The 13,112-nt window shown below is 43.2% G+C and overlaps 1 protein-coding gene across 3 annotated transcripts in view; it reads right to left on the minus strand.

Moving 5' to 3' along the window:
- The window catches only part of CNTN1 (contactin 1), an 895,734-nt gene that overhangs the window by 236,759 nt on the left and 645,863 nt on the right, over positions 1 to 13,112 (minus strand). For all 3 annotated transcript variants that reach the window (XM_069228856.1, XM_069228858.1, XM_069228855.1), the window contains one exon: positions 8,631 to 8,781. In XM_069228856.1, coding sequence (XP_069084957.1) covers positions 8,631 to 8,781 — 151 coding nt within the window. The remainder of the gene's footprint in view (positions 1 to 8,630; positions 8,782 to 13,112) is intronic.

The following is a 13,112-nucleotide window of genomic DNA, read 5'->3' on the forward strand; positions in this document are numbered from 1 at the left end:
ACCATGAATGTGTGTGTGAGGAATCCGAATTGAGCTTGTAGGTGTATTGGAAGCGAGTGTAGTTCCCTGAGACGTAGTGAAATGTCAGTTCTGTGAGGGAGTTAGATAATGAACCTGCCTGCTGAGTTCTGTATGGTCTGTAGTCTTCTAGTGAGCTGCTAGGTGATCCCAGCCTAAAGGGTGTTATGCCATATTCCAGCTTGATGGTGACCAAGGCCAACTGGACATAGGAACATATGGAAATTCTGAAAACACGTGCATTGTTTTAGGTTTACCTTTGGAAACATTCAGCCAGACAGTTTTTCATGGGATTGAGGTGTTGAATTTCAACAACACGAGTCATACTATACAAACATGGTAGTGACAAACCATCAGATCAAGTGACTTTGAATGGGAAGTAGTACCTCTTACATAAGATACCAAAAGAAGAGGTTTATGAAGGTGTGATGGTGAGGCCAATCTTCCTAATGTATATGGAACAAATAACCATATATTTACCACTAGGGTTGGAAGAGGTTGATTATAATTCGACATTACAAAAACGCTTGTAGTTTATTAATTAAATGTGTTAAATGGAAAATGTGTGTGATCCTTTCTGCCGTTAATTTCAATCGTATATATGAAGGTGAAACATACTCTTACTGGATTAAATTTTAGGTACGTACATTAAAGCATGTGCTCAGGAGCGCCTATGGTAAACGTACATGAACAGACTGTGTTATAGATCTTCACAAAAGTAAGATATCAAAGCTTCCGCATATATTCTTCTAGAATCGTTTGTGTTTCTGAATTTTAGGTGAGTCTATCAGTGTCTGGAAAATTATACATACATAAACGTGTATAGCTTCCCCTTATTTTTAGATTGTTTATGTATATATTTTAGATTTCTATTTTTTTTATTGGACAACAAAAGAGAAACTGCTTTCAGATAAATATATTGCGTCGCGAATTCATTGTGAGCAGGACTACAAAGCCGTGAACATTTTCTACAGCACTAGGGGGTGCTGTTTCACTAAATATACGTATCACTTACGTCGGGCTCAATTAATCAGATTGTTATTTACCTTAAAACATTTTACGTAGGAAACATAAATGGCATTCAGAAAGTAAGATACAGTATTAAGAAAACTAAGCAAGAATGCGAAACAAAAGTCGATTCTTCATGAAGAGAAAACAAACACAAGGCATTGGACAGGAATTACAGAAAGGGAGAAGGGAAGTGAAACGATAGCTGAATACGATGATAAGAAAATATAAATAAAAAAAAGAAACAAGAAAAAGAGCAAATTATATATCTGCCCCAAAAAGGCAAAAATGAAATGGCAAAAGAGGGAAAGAATAAAATGGTCCTATATGGGAAATGCAACGTTTCAGTTATTATTATTCATGCGTTTATACATATTACAATAACCACGTACAGTATTTGGACATTAGTGTTCACAGATAGGAATATTTACAAATCTCTGGGTAGTACACACAGCTGCAGAGAGAAACCCTGCGACAGCCAAGACTGCAGAAGCACCTGCTTTCGAGGATGCTGGACCACTTCATCATTACATTCAGACCAACACACTAGACAATCAACGATTGCCAAAACTGCTGCAAAGGCTTCGTTGATTAAGGCTTTATTCAGAATGTCCGCGTCGTACTATTCATGCGTATTACACTGAACACAGTGTTGAAATCAATGTAAGGGGAAAAAAAAACGCTCCGAGATGTCTTAAAAGTCTGGAAAATGCATGGTGTATTAGATTTGATGGCTTTCAAACCGCAAGTACAAAATAAAGACTACAGCTTTGCAAAAACAGTGCAAGGGTGTGTCGGAGTAGTTTGTGCTGCGAAGGTGTGGATAAGAAGCTCATCCTTACACCGGCATATCTCAAAAATAAAATCAGCACATTTCTAGAACGTGTGTATTAGGGAGACACCGGCTGTTTGCGAAACGTCTGTAGGAAGTTGTGAGTGGGACTGGAGGCACGGAGAAATACCTGAACGGGGAGAGGGCCTTTTTCAGGATAGATCAGTGAAGAAGACAATACCACTGGGAGAGAACCGTGCGAGAGAGCGTGATAGAAGGACTCGAGTCCTACCCTAAGGATAAGATCAGAACAGACTGGTAACAAATGACAGAAAATGCCGGGTTGGACCGTAAAATGATTGGCTTCCTGTCATAATCTCAACAATAAAGGCATGTGCTGGCACACATCCTCTCTGCTTTACTTGGACCGGTGCTGATCTAAAAAGTACTTCATTTCATCTACAAAAAATACGAGATTACATTTCTTATTGTATCCCAAGACTTAGAAGTATTATAGTTCATATTCATGTCAATATTATGGAATACGATCTTATTCAGTTAATATTTCTGTTGCAGGGGAGTACTTTGTGGAGTCCTTTGTATTTCATTACAGTTGTTTTTCATGTATCATGAAAATGTCAATAAAGAAATGTTGTAATAGGGTTTTATGGAACAAATCTAATTCCCTGTGAATGGATATGTGGTAATCTCAAAGGGGCTTAATTTCAACTATTAAAATTACAAGGTTATAATTTCTGTTGTAAACTCTGTGCTAAGAGTTTTAGGGTTAAGATACATGTCAATATTTAGATAGTTGATACTAAATTCTGTCGAGATTATGCTACTGACATTTGCGCATGGCAATTATTTTTATCACACCACAAGGACTGTGTCTCGCAATAATATCGCACAAGGGTGGGTATAATTGAAAAATGTGCAACCGCAGTCATTTAATACTCTTAGGGGCATATTTATACTCGGTTTGCGACGAATTACTGTAATTTTTTTTTACGCTAATTCACAGCAAACCTAACTCCATATTAATACTTTGGCGTTAGACACGTCTAGTGCCAAAGTTATGAAGTTAACGTCATTTTCTGGACGTGGAAACCTACCTTGCGTCAATGAGATGCAAGGTAGGCGTTCCCGTGCAGAAAACAATGTTATGGCCGTTGCGCCATATTTATCCCCCGGTGCTAAAATCATGCACGGGGGATGGGCACCGTAAATAATGTCACTAAGCTTGCTTAGAGCCATTATTTAAAGCCTGGGTATGGGCAGGCTTTGGGGGACCTATGGGTCTATTTCCATGATCAGAGACCATGGAAAGAGCCCACAGGTGCCTTCCCTGTCCCAGGGACACCCCTACCCACCCACACCAGGAAGACAGCTAAGGATGGGGGGACCCCATCCCAGGTAGGTAATTGTAAGTAGAGGTGAGTATTTTGTTTGATTTTTTGTAGTGCCATATTTTTACACTAACAGGGCCTTACCACCGGCTAATGTCATCCCATAAATACGATGCCCAGCTGGGTATTGGGACAGGGCTAGCCGGTGGTATACTTTTTGACGCTAAACTGTGTTAGCGCAGTTTAGCATCAAAAAGTATAAATCAGGGCCAAAATGTTGCATTTTACCACAGCGTCAGTTGTATTGTCTCTTCCAGTACCTTAAGTCATTTTAGCCGGATCATAACCTGCAGCTTTCTTGCCACAACACTAATGAGACATGAAGAACAAACAGCACAAAGCCAGTGTGAGCTCTCCAAATCTTCTTCCTGCTGCATCAGAAAACCGCATCTTCTCGCAAGACTCAGCTCTGTTGTAAGAATTCTGAGTCAATCTAGGGAACAGCTGAATTACTAAAACTCTGCGCAGGTTCCAACAATGCTCCCAGTTGGCGGAGTGACCTCTGCATTGTGTTTCAAGCTCTCCACTTGAAGATTGTCAGGACTTGTGACAAATGTTCTACAAAAGGCACTTTTTCCCTACTGGTTAGGGAGGGGCCAGGAGTCACCCACCGGTCAGACCCAGGCATAAATGTGACACCACTGAATTCCTTCTTCAGAACCCTACTGGAATTGTGGAAGACAGATGAAGAACTGCAGCTGCTGGTAAGACCTGTAAAGAGAACCCTAGGGGTTGGACCTGTTTCCACTGGTACCCAGGACAAAGAAGTGGCTCAATATAACAACTGGCTGACCTCTTGTTAAACTACAGGGACACAAAAGCAGAAAGATACCCACTTTCCGGCAGGAACCTAGTGGACCAGTTTCAACTGGGCCTGTCCTGGACACTGCTCGTGGCTATCACTGGAGTGAGTCCTGATCCTCACGTGCCATCCCTGAGATCCTTGAGCCTTTGGTTGGTGTTGGAGTGTACTCCTCTTGCCTAGCCCTAAAAAAGTAGTTTTTTTGCTAACTTCTACCTGGAGAAGTGTCATGGGACTGGGACCAACCTGCTAGCCAATCTGCAGAGAGTGCATCACCAGTGGGCCTGACTTTACCCCAGCTACATTTTCCACACCAAAAAATCTGATTAAGCGGGTACAACGCACACTGGCATCTGATGACGTTGATCCCTCTTCTACTACATCATGCAACGTTGCCCTTCTAAGGAAATTCAGCTTCCAAATAAGGATCTTAGTTCGAAGGTAGAAATCTTCACCCATTCTGACACCAATCAGCATTTGATCGACACTGACAGCTTACTGGGAGCAAACTCCAGACTTTCCCTACTCAGAGCCTTTTCCACATTGGTCTATGGCTTCACTAAGACCACGTCCTTTGTCAACACATCACGATAAGCCCATCTTCGGGACCAGCCTGCAGCCTTGTCCCACTGAGGGACCTGTCTTCTTTGAAATTATCGAAGTGAAGGCAACTTTCTGACTTGGACCAATCAGATATTTGTCTTCTTGGTCAGTCTTAAACCTTACACTTGTACTGATCTTGCACGACCAGTTGCACCCTCGGTTTGCACTTTGTGCTTTTTGGCACTTTTTATTTAAAACTTTAAAAATGTACAACTCCAGATTCCCATTATTGTGTTTTGGTGCCATTTTGGTAATTACATTATTCTCTATTTTTATAAATTGGCGTAGGATTTATATTGTGCTGTGTTTTTGACTTTACAACCATTTTGGTACTTCTAAATGCACCATATATTTTTTAAGGTAAGTCTGCATTCCCAGAGGTTGAGCTCAGGTTTAAAATACTGAAACTTGTATTTGCCTTTGCAAGAATAGTGCCATTACTGTGATTGGTAGGTGTAAGTAATTTTGGGATGGTAACTGTCCACGTTAAGGAGTAAGGAGAGGTTAAAGAAGGGGTAGGGAAGAGTTTTGAGAGACCAGCACCCACCCACATAGGTGTAAGCCCATTGCATTCACAACTGTACTTCTAAAGTTATTACAGTCATAAAGGACCCAAGACCAGGAGTAAGTCTAGTGCCATATATGGCCAGCCACTAGTACTGCAACAACCTCTCATCCTGTAAAAAATAATGGTGATAGAGAGGCCTTTCCAGGAAATAACGTTAAAATACATTAATTTATTTTGACTTTTTAAAAATATATATTAAAATGATATATAATGTTATTTTAATGTTAAAAAGTACATAAATAAAAAAAGTATTCTATGGGAACATCTTTAGATTTTTTAATGTAATTTAAGAATAAATGTAATTAATATTTTTATATACCTACATTAATTCTATATATAACTTTTTGATTTTTAACAAATAATTATTAAATACCAACATTTTCCTTCAAGTGGAATTTTTTTATATACATTATAAAAATGATCATTTTATTTTGATTTAATAAATTTTCATTAACTAAATATGTAATTCAAAATTAAGGTAATATAACTGCAGTAGTTTTTTTGCTCTACATTCAAAATAAATAAATAAAATAAATACAACAAATAATTTACATTACTTTTAACATGCAAATAATTGTATTATTTTTTCAAGTTTAGTAAACTTGTACATTTTCCTTGTACTTTACCAAAGGGAGATCTGCACCCCCAGAAATGGGAAGCTTTGCCTGTATGTGAAAAGTTTCTAGGGGTAACTTTATACTATCAACTATATTTAATTTGTAACTTAATTTTGGGACTCATCTACATAGTTATAATAATGACCTTCAACACCGTACGAAGTGCTATCAAGAGGTGCAAATAGATGTTGAAAAACAAAGGGGATAAAGTTGTCATTGAGGAGCCCACCAAGGAAATGAACTCAATTTATTTAGCTATAAAAGTAATCATTAAATAGCCTGAGATTTATCTGAAATAGATGCATCAAACCATAATCGGGTGGTGATACCGTTGCAATACTGTACCAGTCTCTGAAGTATGATAAAGTGACTGACAATGCAGAAGGCTGTGGAGAATCCAGCTGAGCTAAATCATCAATGTCATTAGCGTTTCCCATGATGTGTAAGCCATTTATGATGGCTGTAGAAATTACTTCCTTTCAGTGACACAGGGCCAGATGTAAGTAGCCTTTTGCGCCTCGCAAATGGCAAAAAACGCCGTTTGTGAGGCGCAAAAGGCCTCACGCGATGCAGAAACACATTTTGCGAGTCGGTACCGACTCGCAAAATGTGTTTCCGACTCGCAAATAGGAAGGGGTGTTCCCTTCCTATTTGCGAGTCGCACCACGATGTAGAGTTGATTTGTGAACGCGAAAGCGGTTGCAAATCAACTCGCAGTTACCATCCACTTGAAGTGGATGGTAACTCATTCGCAAACGGGAAGGGGTCCCCATGGGACCCCTTCCCCTTTGTGAATGCTCACAATATAATTTTTTCAGAGCAGGCAGTGGTCCTGTGGACCACTGCCTACTCTGAAAAAAACCGAAACAAAAAGGTTTCGGTATTTTTTCTATTTGCAGCTCGTTTTCCTTTAAGGAAAACGGGTGCAAAGAGAAAAAAAAAAACAGCTTTATTGAAAAGCAGTCACGGACATGGTGGTCTGCTGTCTCCAGCAGGCCACCATCCCCGTGAGTGCCTAGACTCGCTATGGGGTCGCAAACTGCGACCCACCTCATAAATATTTATGAGGTGGGTCTTTGTGACCCCATGGCGAGTCGCAGAAGGTGTCTGAGACACCTTTCTGCATTCCCTTTTGCGAGTTGCAAATTGCGAGTCGCTGGGACTCGCAATTTGCAACTCGCAAAAGGGAACCGTCCTACATCTGGCCCACAGTCTTTAATGTAGGCTTGAACTCTAATTTCACTGCCTGTCCCAAGATCTTGGCTTGAAGATGCAAGTTCGAGATAGGCTTGTAATGAAAGTGGTATGGAGGGTCAACTTGTGTATTTTTTCAGGAGACAGGTAACAATGGCAAACTGCAATTCTGTAGGAATCTGGTCAATCTCTAATGAAAGATTGATGATTTCGGCTATGAATTTAGGAATATCACAGCAAAGTAAAGAGAAAGTGTAAGTATGAAGGTCATCACAAAAGTTCTGTAGAGGAGCAACCCAACTTATTAACAGTGTTCTACTTTGTTCTGAAGGCAGGTGGTATTAGTCAATATATTATCAATAAAAGTTCTGAGTTTATCTGTGATCAACCCTAGTGGTAATCCGGTGTGTTTGTCCATTATTGCTTCCTTTCTCTGTTTCTGCACATTAGAGCTCCTTCTTTTCTTTGTCCTGTTTCTGTTTTTTATTCAGTTGTCTTCACTTTTTCCTGGTGCCTGCCACTGGCTGCTAGTCTGCCCTGGTACACACCTCCCGCTCCATCATCCATAACAGACAGTTATGTTTATTGTACAGCCAGGTAAGTTATTTTTTGCTTTACAAATACTTCAGCGAATACATTTGTATTATGTATTACATCCTTCTACACCTGACTTCATGCCCCTATATTTCCAAAATTGCACCTTACTGAACTTTCCCAATCGGTTGACTCCTTGCTTTTCTTCTAATAGTAAACCTTCTGCTTACCCTCCACCCACAAAGGGAACTTAAATAAACGCTACCATTAAATTTACTGTATGTTATTGCTCTAACTCGAGATGTAAGAAATGGCAAGCATTCAGTCCATCTATATTTGCAGTTATTACTCTATGGTGGGGGGGGATGTTGGCTTTGCCTAATGCCACACTGCTTACATCCATCAGGGTCAATTCACCAAAAAGACCAGGGGTAGCGGAAGTGACATCACACACCATTTCACCTTTACTTTGACTCACACACATATGCATACGAATCCAAACATTTACACACACACTATCTCAAATTAACGCACTCACCCGCAAGCACACATACATCATACATTTACCTGCCAGCTAGGGTCATATTCCACCTAATTATACTCGATTTTTTCATACACTAACAGTGGATAATAGTATTCACTATTTGGGTAATAAACAATATTAATAGAAAACCACGAATACGAGCTGCGGTGTGTTCCAGGCACTGATTTCGCGGCCTCTGAGGTCAGGGGACGCAGAAGCAGTGCCAGGGGTTGCAAGGGGCAAGCCAGGGGTCGCAGGTGACCTCTAAATGACGTCCATGCCTACATCCAGTTGTCAATAATTATTTGAGTAGCACTCTCCTTTGGTTAATAGTGAGTCTTCATTCACTTGCATATTCCATGTAGAACCTTTAACGAAAAGCACGAACAAGTGATTTCATGAAGAACACAAACAAGAGAAAGAAAATGCAATTAAAATGTTTGCTCAGAAGCAGACAGTTGTGATTTCAGAAGCAGGTTCTTATTTCGCAGTACAAATCAAGTCACTCTTACTAAAAAATAAATAAAATATGCAAAAACGCTGTTTCCAGAATGGCAGTAGCTTCCTCTGATCGTCACTCACCGACTGTTATTTGCAAGCAGCTCTGTTCCTTTGCTCCATGAGATTTTCGGTTTTGGTGCAGCTTTCGGTTTACACTCAATTATCACACGCCCTCCCTTCGCTGCTAAAATTCTTTTCTTCATAGGATTTAGTTCAAAATTTGGAGGAAGTGCTATGAAGAAAAAAGCAGTAATGGTAGTTATGCCTTCAGCCTTATAATGACACTGTTATATACATCCTCACCTGACACACTGTGTGAGCTGAAAAATATAAACTGAAGTGTACACTTAACACAAATGAAGTTGTAGCTGAAAATCTCAATTAGCTCTTCCGAAAATATACACCTAAGCGGCAAGAAGAGTATGTTATTGAGATTGTGTCGAGATACATGTTGGAACGGCTAAGCCCCAGGATTGTGACATTTCCAGAGCCTAAACCTGAGTAGGCACAGAAGGGACAGACCAGGTGCTGCAACGGGGGCGAGCAGCAATGATTGCTGCATGATTGCAGTATACTCGACACTGTCCAGCCCTGATTAGAAATGGGGTCTTTGGTTGGCAATCAGGTTACCCCGTGTCCAAGCAAGGAACCTCACTCTAGTCAGGGTAAGTCACACACAATCCAAATTATCCTGTGCCCATCCTCTGGTAGCTTGGCACTGAGCAGTCAGGCTTAACTTAGAAGGCAATGTGTAAAGTATTTGTGCAATAAATCATACAATAACACAATATAGCACCATAAAAATACACCACACAGTGTTTAGGAAAATATATAATATTTATCTGGATATTTGCAGGTCAAAGCGATAAAAGATGCAATAAGAGATTGTAAAGATATCACTGGAAAGTGATATAAAGTGTCTTAAGGCTTTAAAAAGCAAACAAAGTCTCTTTCAAGCACAAAGTACCTGGTTTGGAGTGAAAAATCTCCGGAAAGAGCCGCAGAGGAGTAGGAAAATGGAGTGTGCCTCGGTTTCGCCCCTTCACACACAGACTTGCGTTGTTATTTTTCACGGGGGAAGACGTTGCGTCGATTTCCGGTGCACAGACAGGTCTCCTCTGTGTGTCGCAGGGTTTTCAGACACCCCAGGGTCTGTGCGTGTAATCCTGGGCTTGTTGTCCGGCTGCGCGTCGTTCCGGTGGGCTGTGTGTGGAATTTTCTCCCTCACGGCATGCGCTGCGTCGATTTCCCCTCTGGAAGTCGGGCGGCGTTGTCCAGGCGGGCCGTGCGTCGAAGTTCCGGTGACACCACAGGCGCCGCGTCGATCTTTTCATCGCGAAGTCGAGCGGCATCTTTCCGGTTCGGCGTGCAGTTAATTTTTCACAGCGGAACAAGGTATGCGTCTAATTTTTCACCGCACAAGGAGTCCAGTTGCAAGAGAGAAGTCTTTTTGGTCCTGAGACTTCAGGGAACAGGAGTAAAGCTCTATCCAAGCTCTTGGAGAGCACTTCTGCAGCACAGCAAGAGAGCAGCAAGACAGCAGGGCAACAGCAAGGCAGCAATCCTTTGTAGAAAGCAGTCAGGTGAGTCCTTTAGGCAGCCAGGTAGTTCTTCTTGTCAGGGTGCAGGTTCTGGTTTCTTCTCCAGGAAGTGTCTGAGGTGGTAGGGCAGAGGCCATGTTTTATACCCAAATGTGCCTTTGAAGTGGGGAAGACTTCAAAGAGTGGCTTAGAAGTGCACCAGGTCCCTTTTCAGTTCAATCCTGTCTGCCAGGGTCCCAGTAGGGGGTGTGGCAGTCCTTTGTGTGAGAGCAGGCCCTCCACCCTCCCAGCCCAGGAAGACCCATTCAAAATGCAGATGTATGCAAGTGAGGCTGAGTACCCTGTGTTTCGGGTGTGTCTGAGTGAATGCACAAGGAGCTGTCAACTAAACCCAGTCAGACGTGGATTGTAAGGCACAGAAAGATTTAAGTGCAGAGAAATGCTCACTTTCTAAAAGTGGCATTTCTAAAATAGTAATATTAAATCCAACTTCACCAGTCAGCAGGATTTTGTATTACCATTCTGGTCATACTAAATATGACCTTCCTACTCCTTTCAGATCAGCAGCTACCACTTCAATAATGTATGAGGGCAGCCCCAAAGTTAGCCTATGAAGGGAGCAGGCCTCACAGTAGTGTAAAAACGATTTTAGGAGTTTTACACTACCAGGACATGTAAACTACACAGGTACATGTCCTGCTTTTTACCCACACAGCACCTTGCTCTAGGGGTTACCTAGGGCACACATTAGGGGTGACTTATATGTAGAAAAGGGGGAGTTTTAGGCTTGGCAAGTACTTTTAAATGGCAAGTTGAAGTGACAGTGAAACTGCACACACAGGACTTGCAATTGCAGGCCTGAGACAAGGTAAAGGGGCTACTAAAGTGGGTGGCACAAACAGTGCTGCTGGCCCACTAGTAGCATTTAATCTACAGGCCCTGGGCACATATAGTACACTCTACTAGGGACTTACAAGTAAATCAAATAGTCCAATTTGGTGTGATCCAAGGTTACCATGTTTAATTGGATAGAGCATATGCACTTTAGCACTGGTTAGCAGTGGTAAAGTGCGCAGAGTCTAAAAACCAGCACAAACAGTGTCCAAAAACTGGAGGGAGGCAGGCAAAAAGTTAGGGATGACCACCCTAAGGCTGTCAGGTCTAACATGTGTCCCCCCCAGCTGAAAGTGGGGAGAGCTACCCAACCTCCTGGGAGCTCTCATCGCTAAGGCGGAAGTATCTGGAGAGACCATCAGCATTGGCGTGGTCAACCCCTGGGCGATGCTCCACCGTAAAGTCCATCCCCTGTAGGGAAATGGACCACCTCAAGAGTTTTGGATTCTCACCCCTCATCTGCATGAGCCATCTGAGGGGCCTGTGGTCTGTCTGAACCCGGAAGTGAGTCCCAAACAGGTATGGTCTCAGCTTCTTCAGTGCCCAGACCACAGCAAAGGCTTCTCTTTCAATAGCACTCCACCTCTGTTCCTGTGGTAATAGTCTTCTGCTAATAAAGACTACTGGTTGGTCTAGGCCCTCCTCGTTTAGCTGTGCTAGGACCGCCCCTATGCCATGCTCTGAAGCGTCTGTCTGCACAATAAATTCCTTGGAGTAGTCAGGGGCCTTGAGCACGGGGCCGTGCACATAGCTTCCTTCAGGGAGTCAAAGGCTTTCTGACCAGCCTCTGTCCAAGTCACCAACCTAGGTTGCTTTTTGGATGTGTGTTCTGTCAAGTGTGTCACCATGGTTCCATAGCCCTTGACAAATCTGCGGTAATACCCGGTGAGGCCTAAGAAGGCTCTCACCTCTGTTTGGGTTCTAGGTGGTTGCCAGGCCTTGCTAGTTTCAATCTTGGACTGGAGTGGCTGCACCCTGCCACCACCTACTAGGTGTCCCAAGTACACCACAGAACCCTGCCCAATCTGGCACTTACTGGCCTTGATGGCCAGGCCTGCCTGATGCATTGCCTGAAGCACCTCCTTGAGGTGGAGCAGGTGGTCCTCCCAGCTGTCACTGTAGACGGCAATGCCGTCCAGGTAGGCTGCGCAGAAGGCATCCTTGCCTGCTAGGATCCCGTTAACCAACCGTTGGAAGGTAGCGGGGGCATTTTTCAACCCAAAGGGCATCACCCGGAATTGGTAACGGCCCTCAGGTGTGGAAAATGCTGATCTCTCTTTAGCCCCCTCAGTCAAGGCGATCTGCCAGTACCCTGATGTGAGATCAAAAGTACTGAGGAATTTGGCAGCACCTAGCCTGTCTACGAGATCATCAGCTCGGGGGATGGGATGAGCGTCAGTCCGTGTCACTGAATTGAGACCCCGGTAGTCCATGCAGAACCTAAGTTCTGGCTTGGCACCAAGGGCAGCAGCCTTGGGTACCAGCACCACAGGGCTGGCCCAGGGACTGATAGACTTCTCAATAACCTCCAGAGCCAACATCTTGGAGACTTCCTCTTTGATGCTGGCCTTCACCTTGTCTGACAACCTGTAAATTTTGTTCTTTACAGGGGGACTGTCTCCTGTGTCAATATCATGGATGGACACACAAGTGGGTGCTTCCAGGGCTGAGAGAAAACAGGGAGGAGTACTGTTCCAGTAACTGTTAGCAGCCCCCTCTCTGGTCTAGGGTCAGGGAGTCAGAGAGAATGACACCCTCCACTGACCCATCACCTTCCTTGGCAGCGAGGAGGTCGGGGAGCGGTTCACTCTCCTCTTCCGTCCCTCATCTGTCACCAGAAGCATGTTGACTTCAGACCTCTCAAAATGAGGCTTCAGTCGGTTGACATGGAGCACCCTTAGAGGGTTCCTAGGGGATTGGAGGTCCACTAGGTAAGTGGCCTCCCCTTCCGCTCTTTCACTTCAAATGGGCCAGACCTGCGGTCCTGGAGAGCTATAGGCTCTACTGGTTCCATTACCCACACTTTGTCTCCAGGTTGAAACTCTACCATGGTGGCCTTCTGGTCATACCAGTGTTTCATTACCTCTTGACTGGCCTCAAGGTTACTCTTGGCCACTTTCCAGAAGCG

This window comes from Pleurodeles waltl, chromosome 4_1 (assembly GCF_031143425.1).
Source record: "Pleurodeles waltl isolate 20211129_DDA chromosome 4_1, aPleWal1.hap1.20221129, whole genome shotgun sequence".
In the NCBI taxonomy this organism is placed as follows: Eukaryota; Metazoa; Chordata; class Amphibia; order Caudata; family Salamandridae; genus Pleurodeles; species Pleurodeles waltl.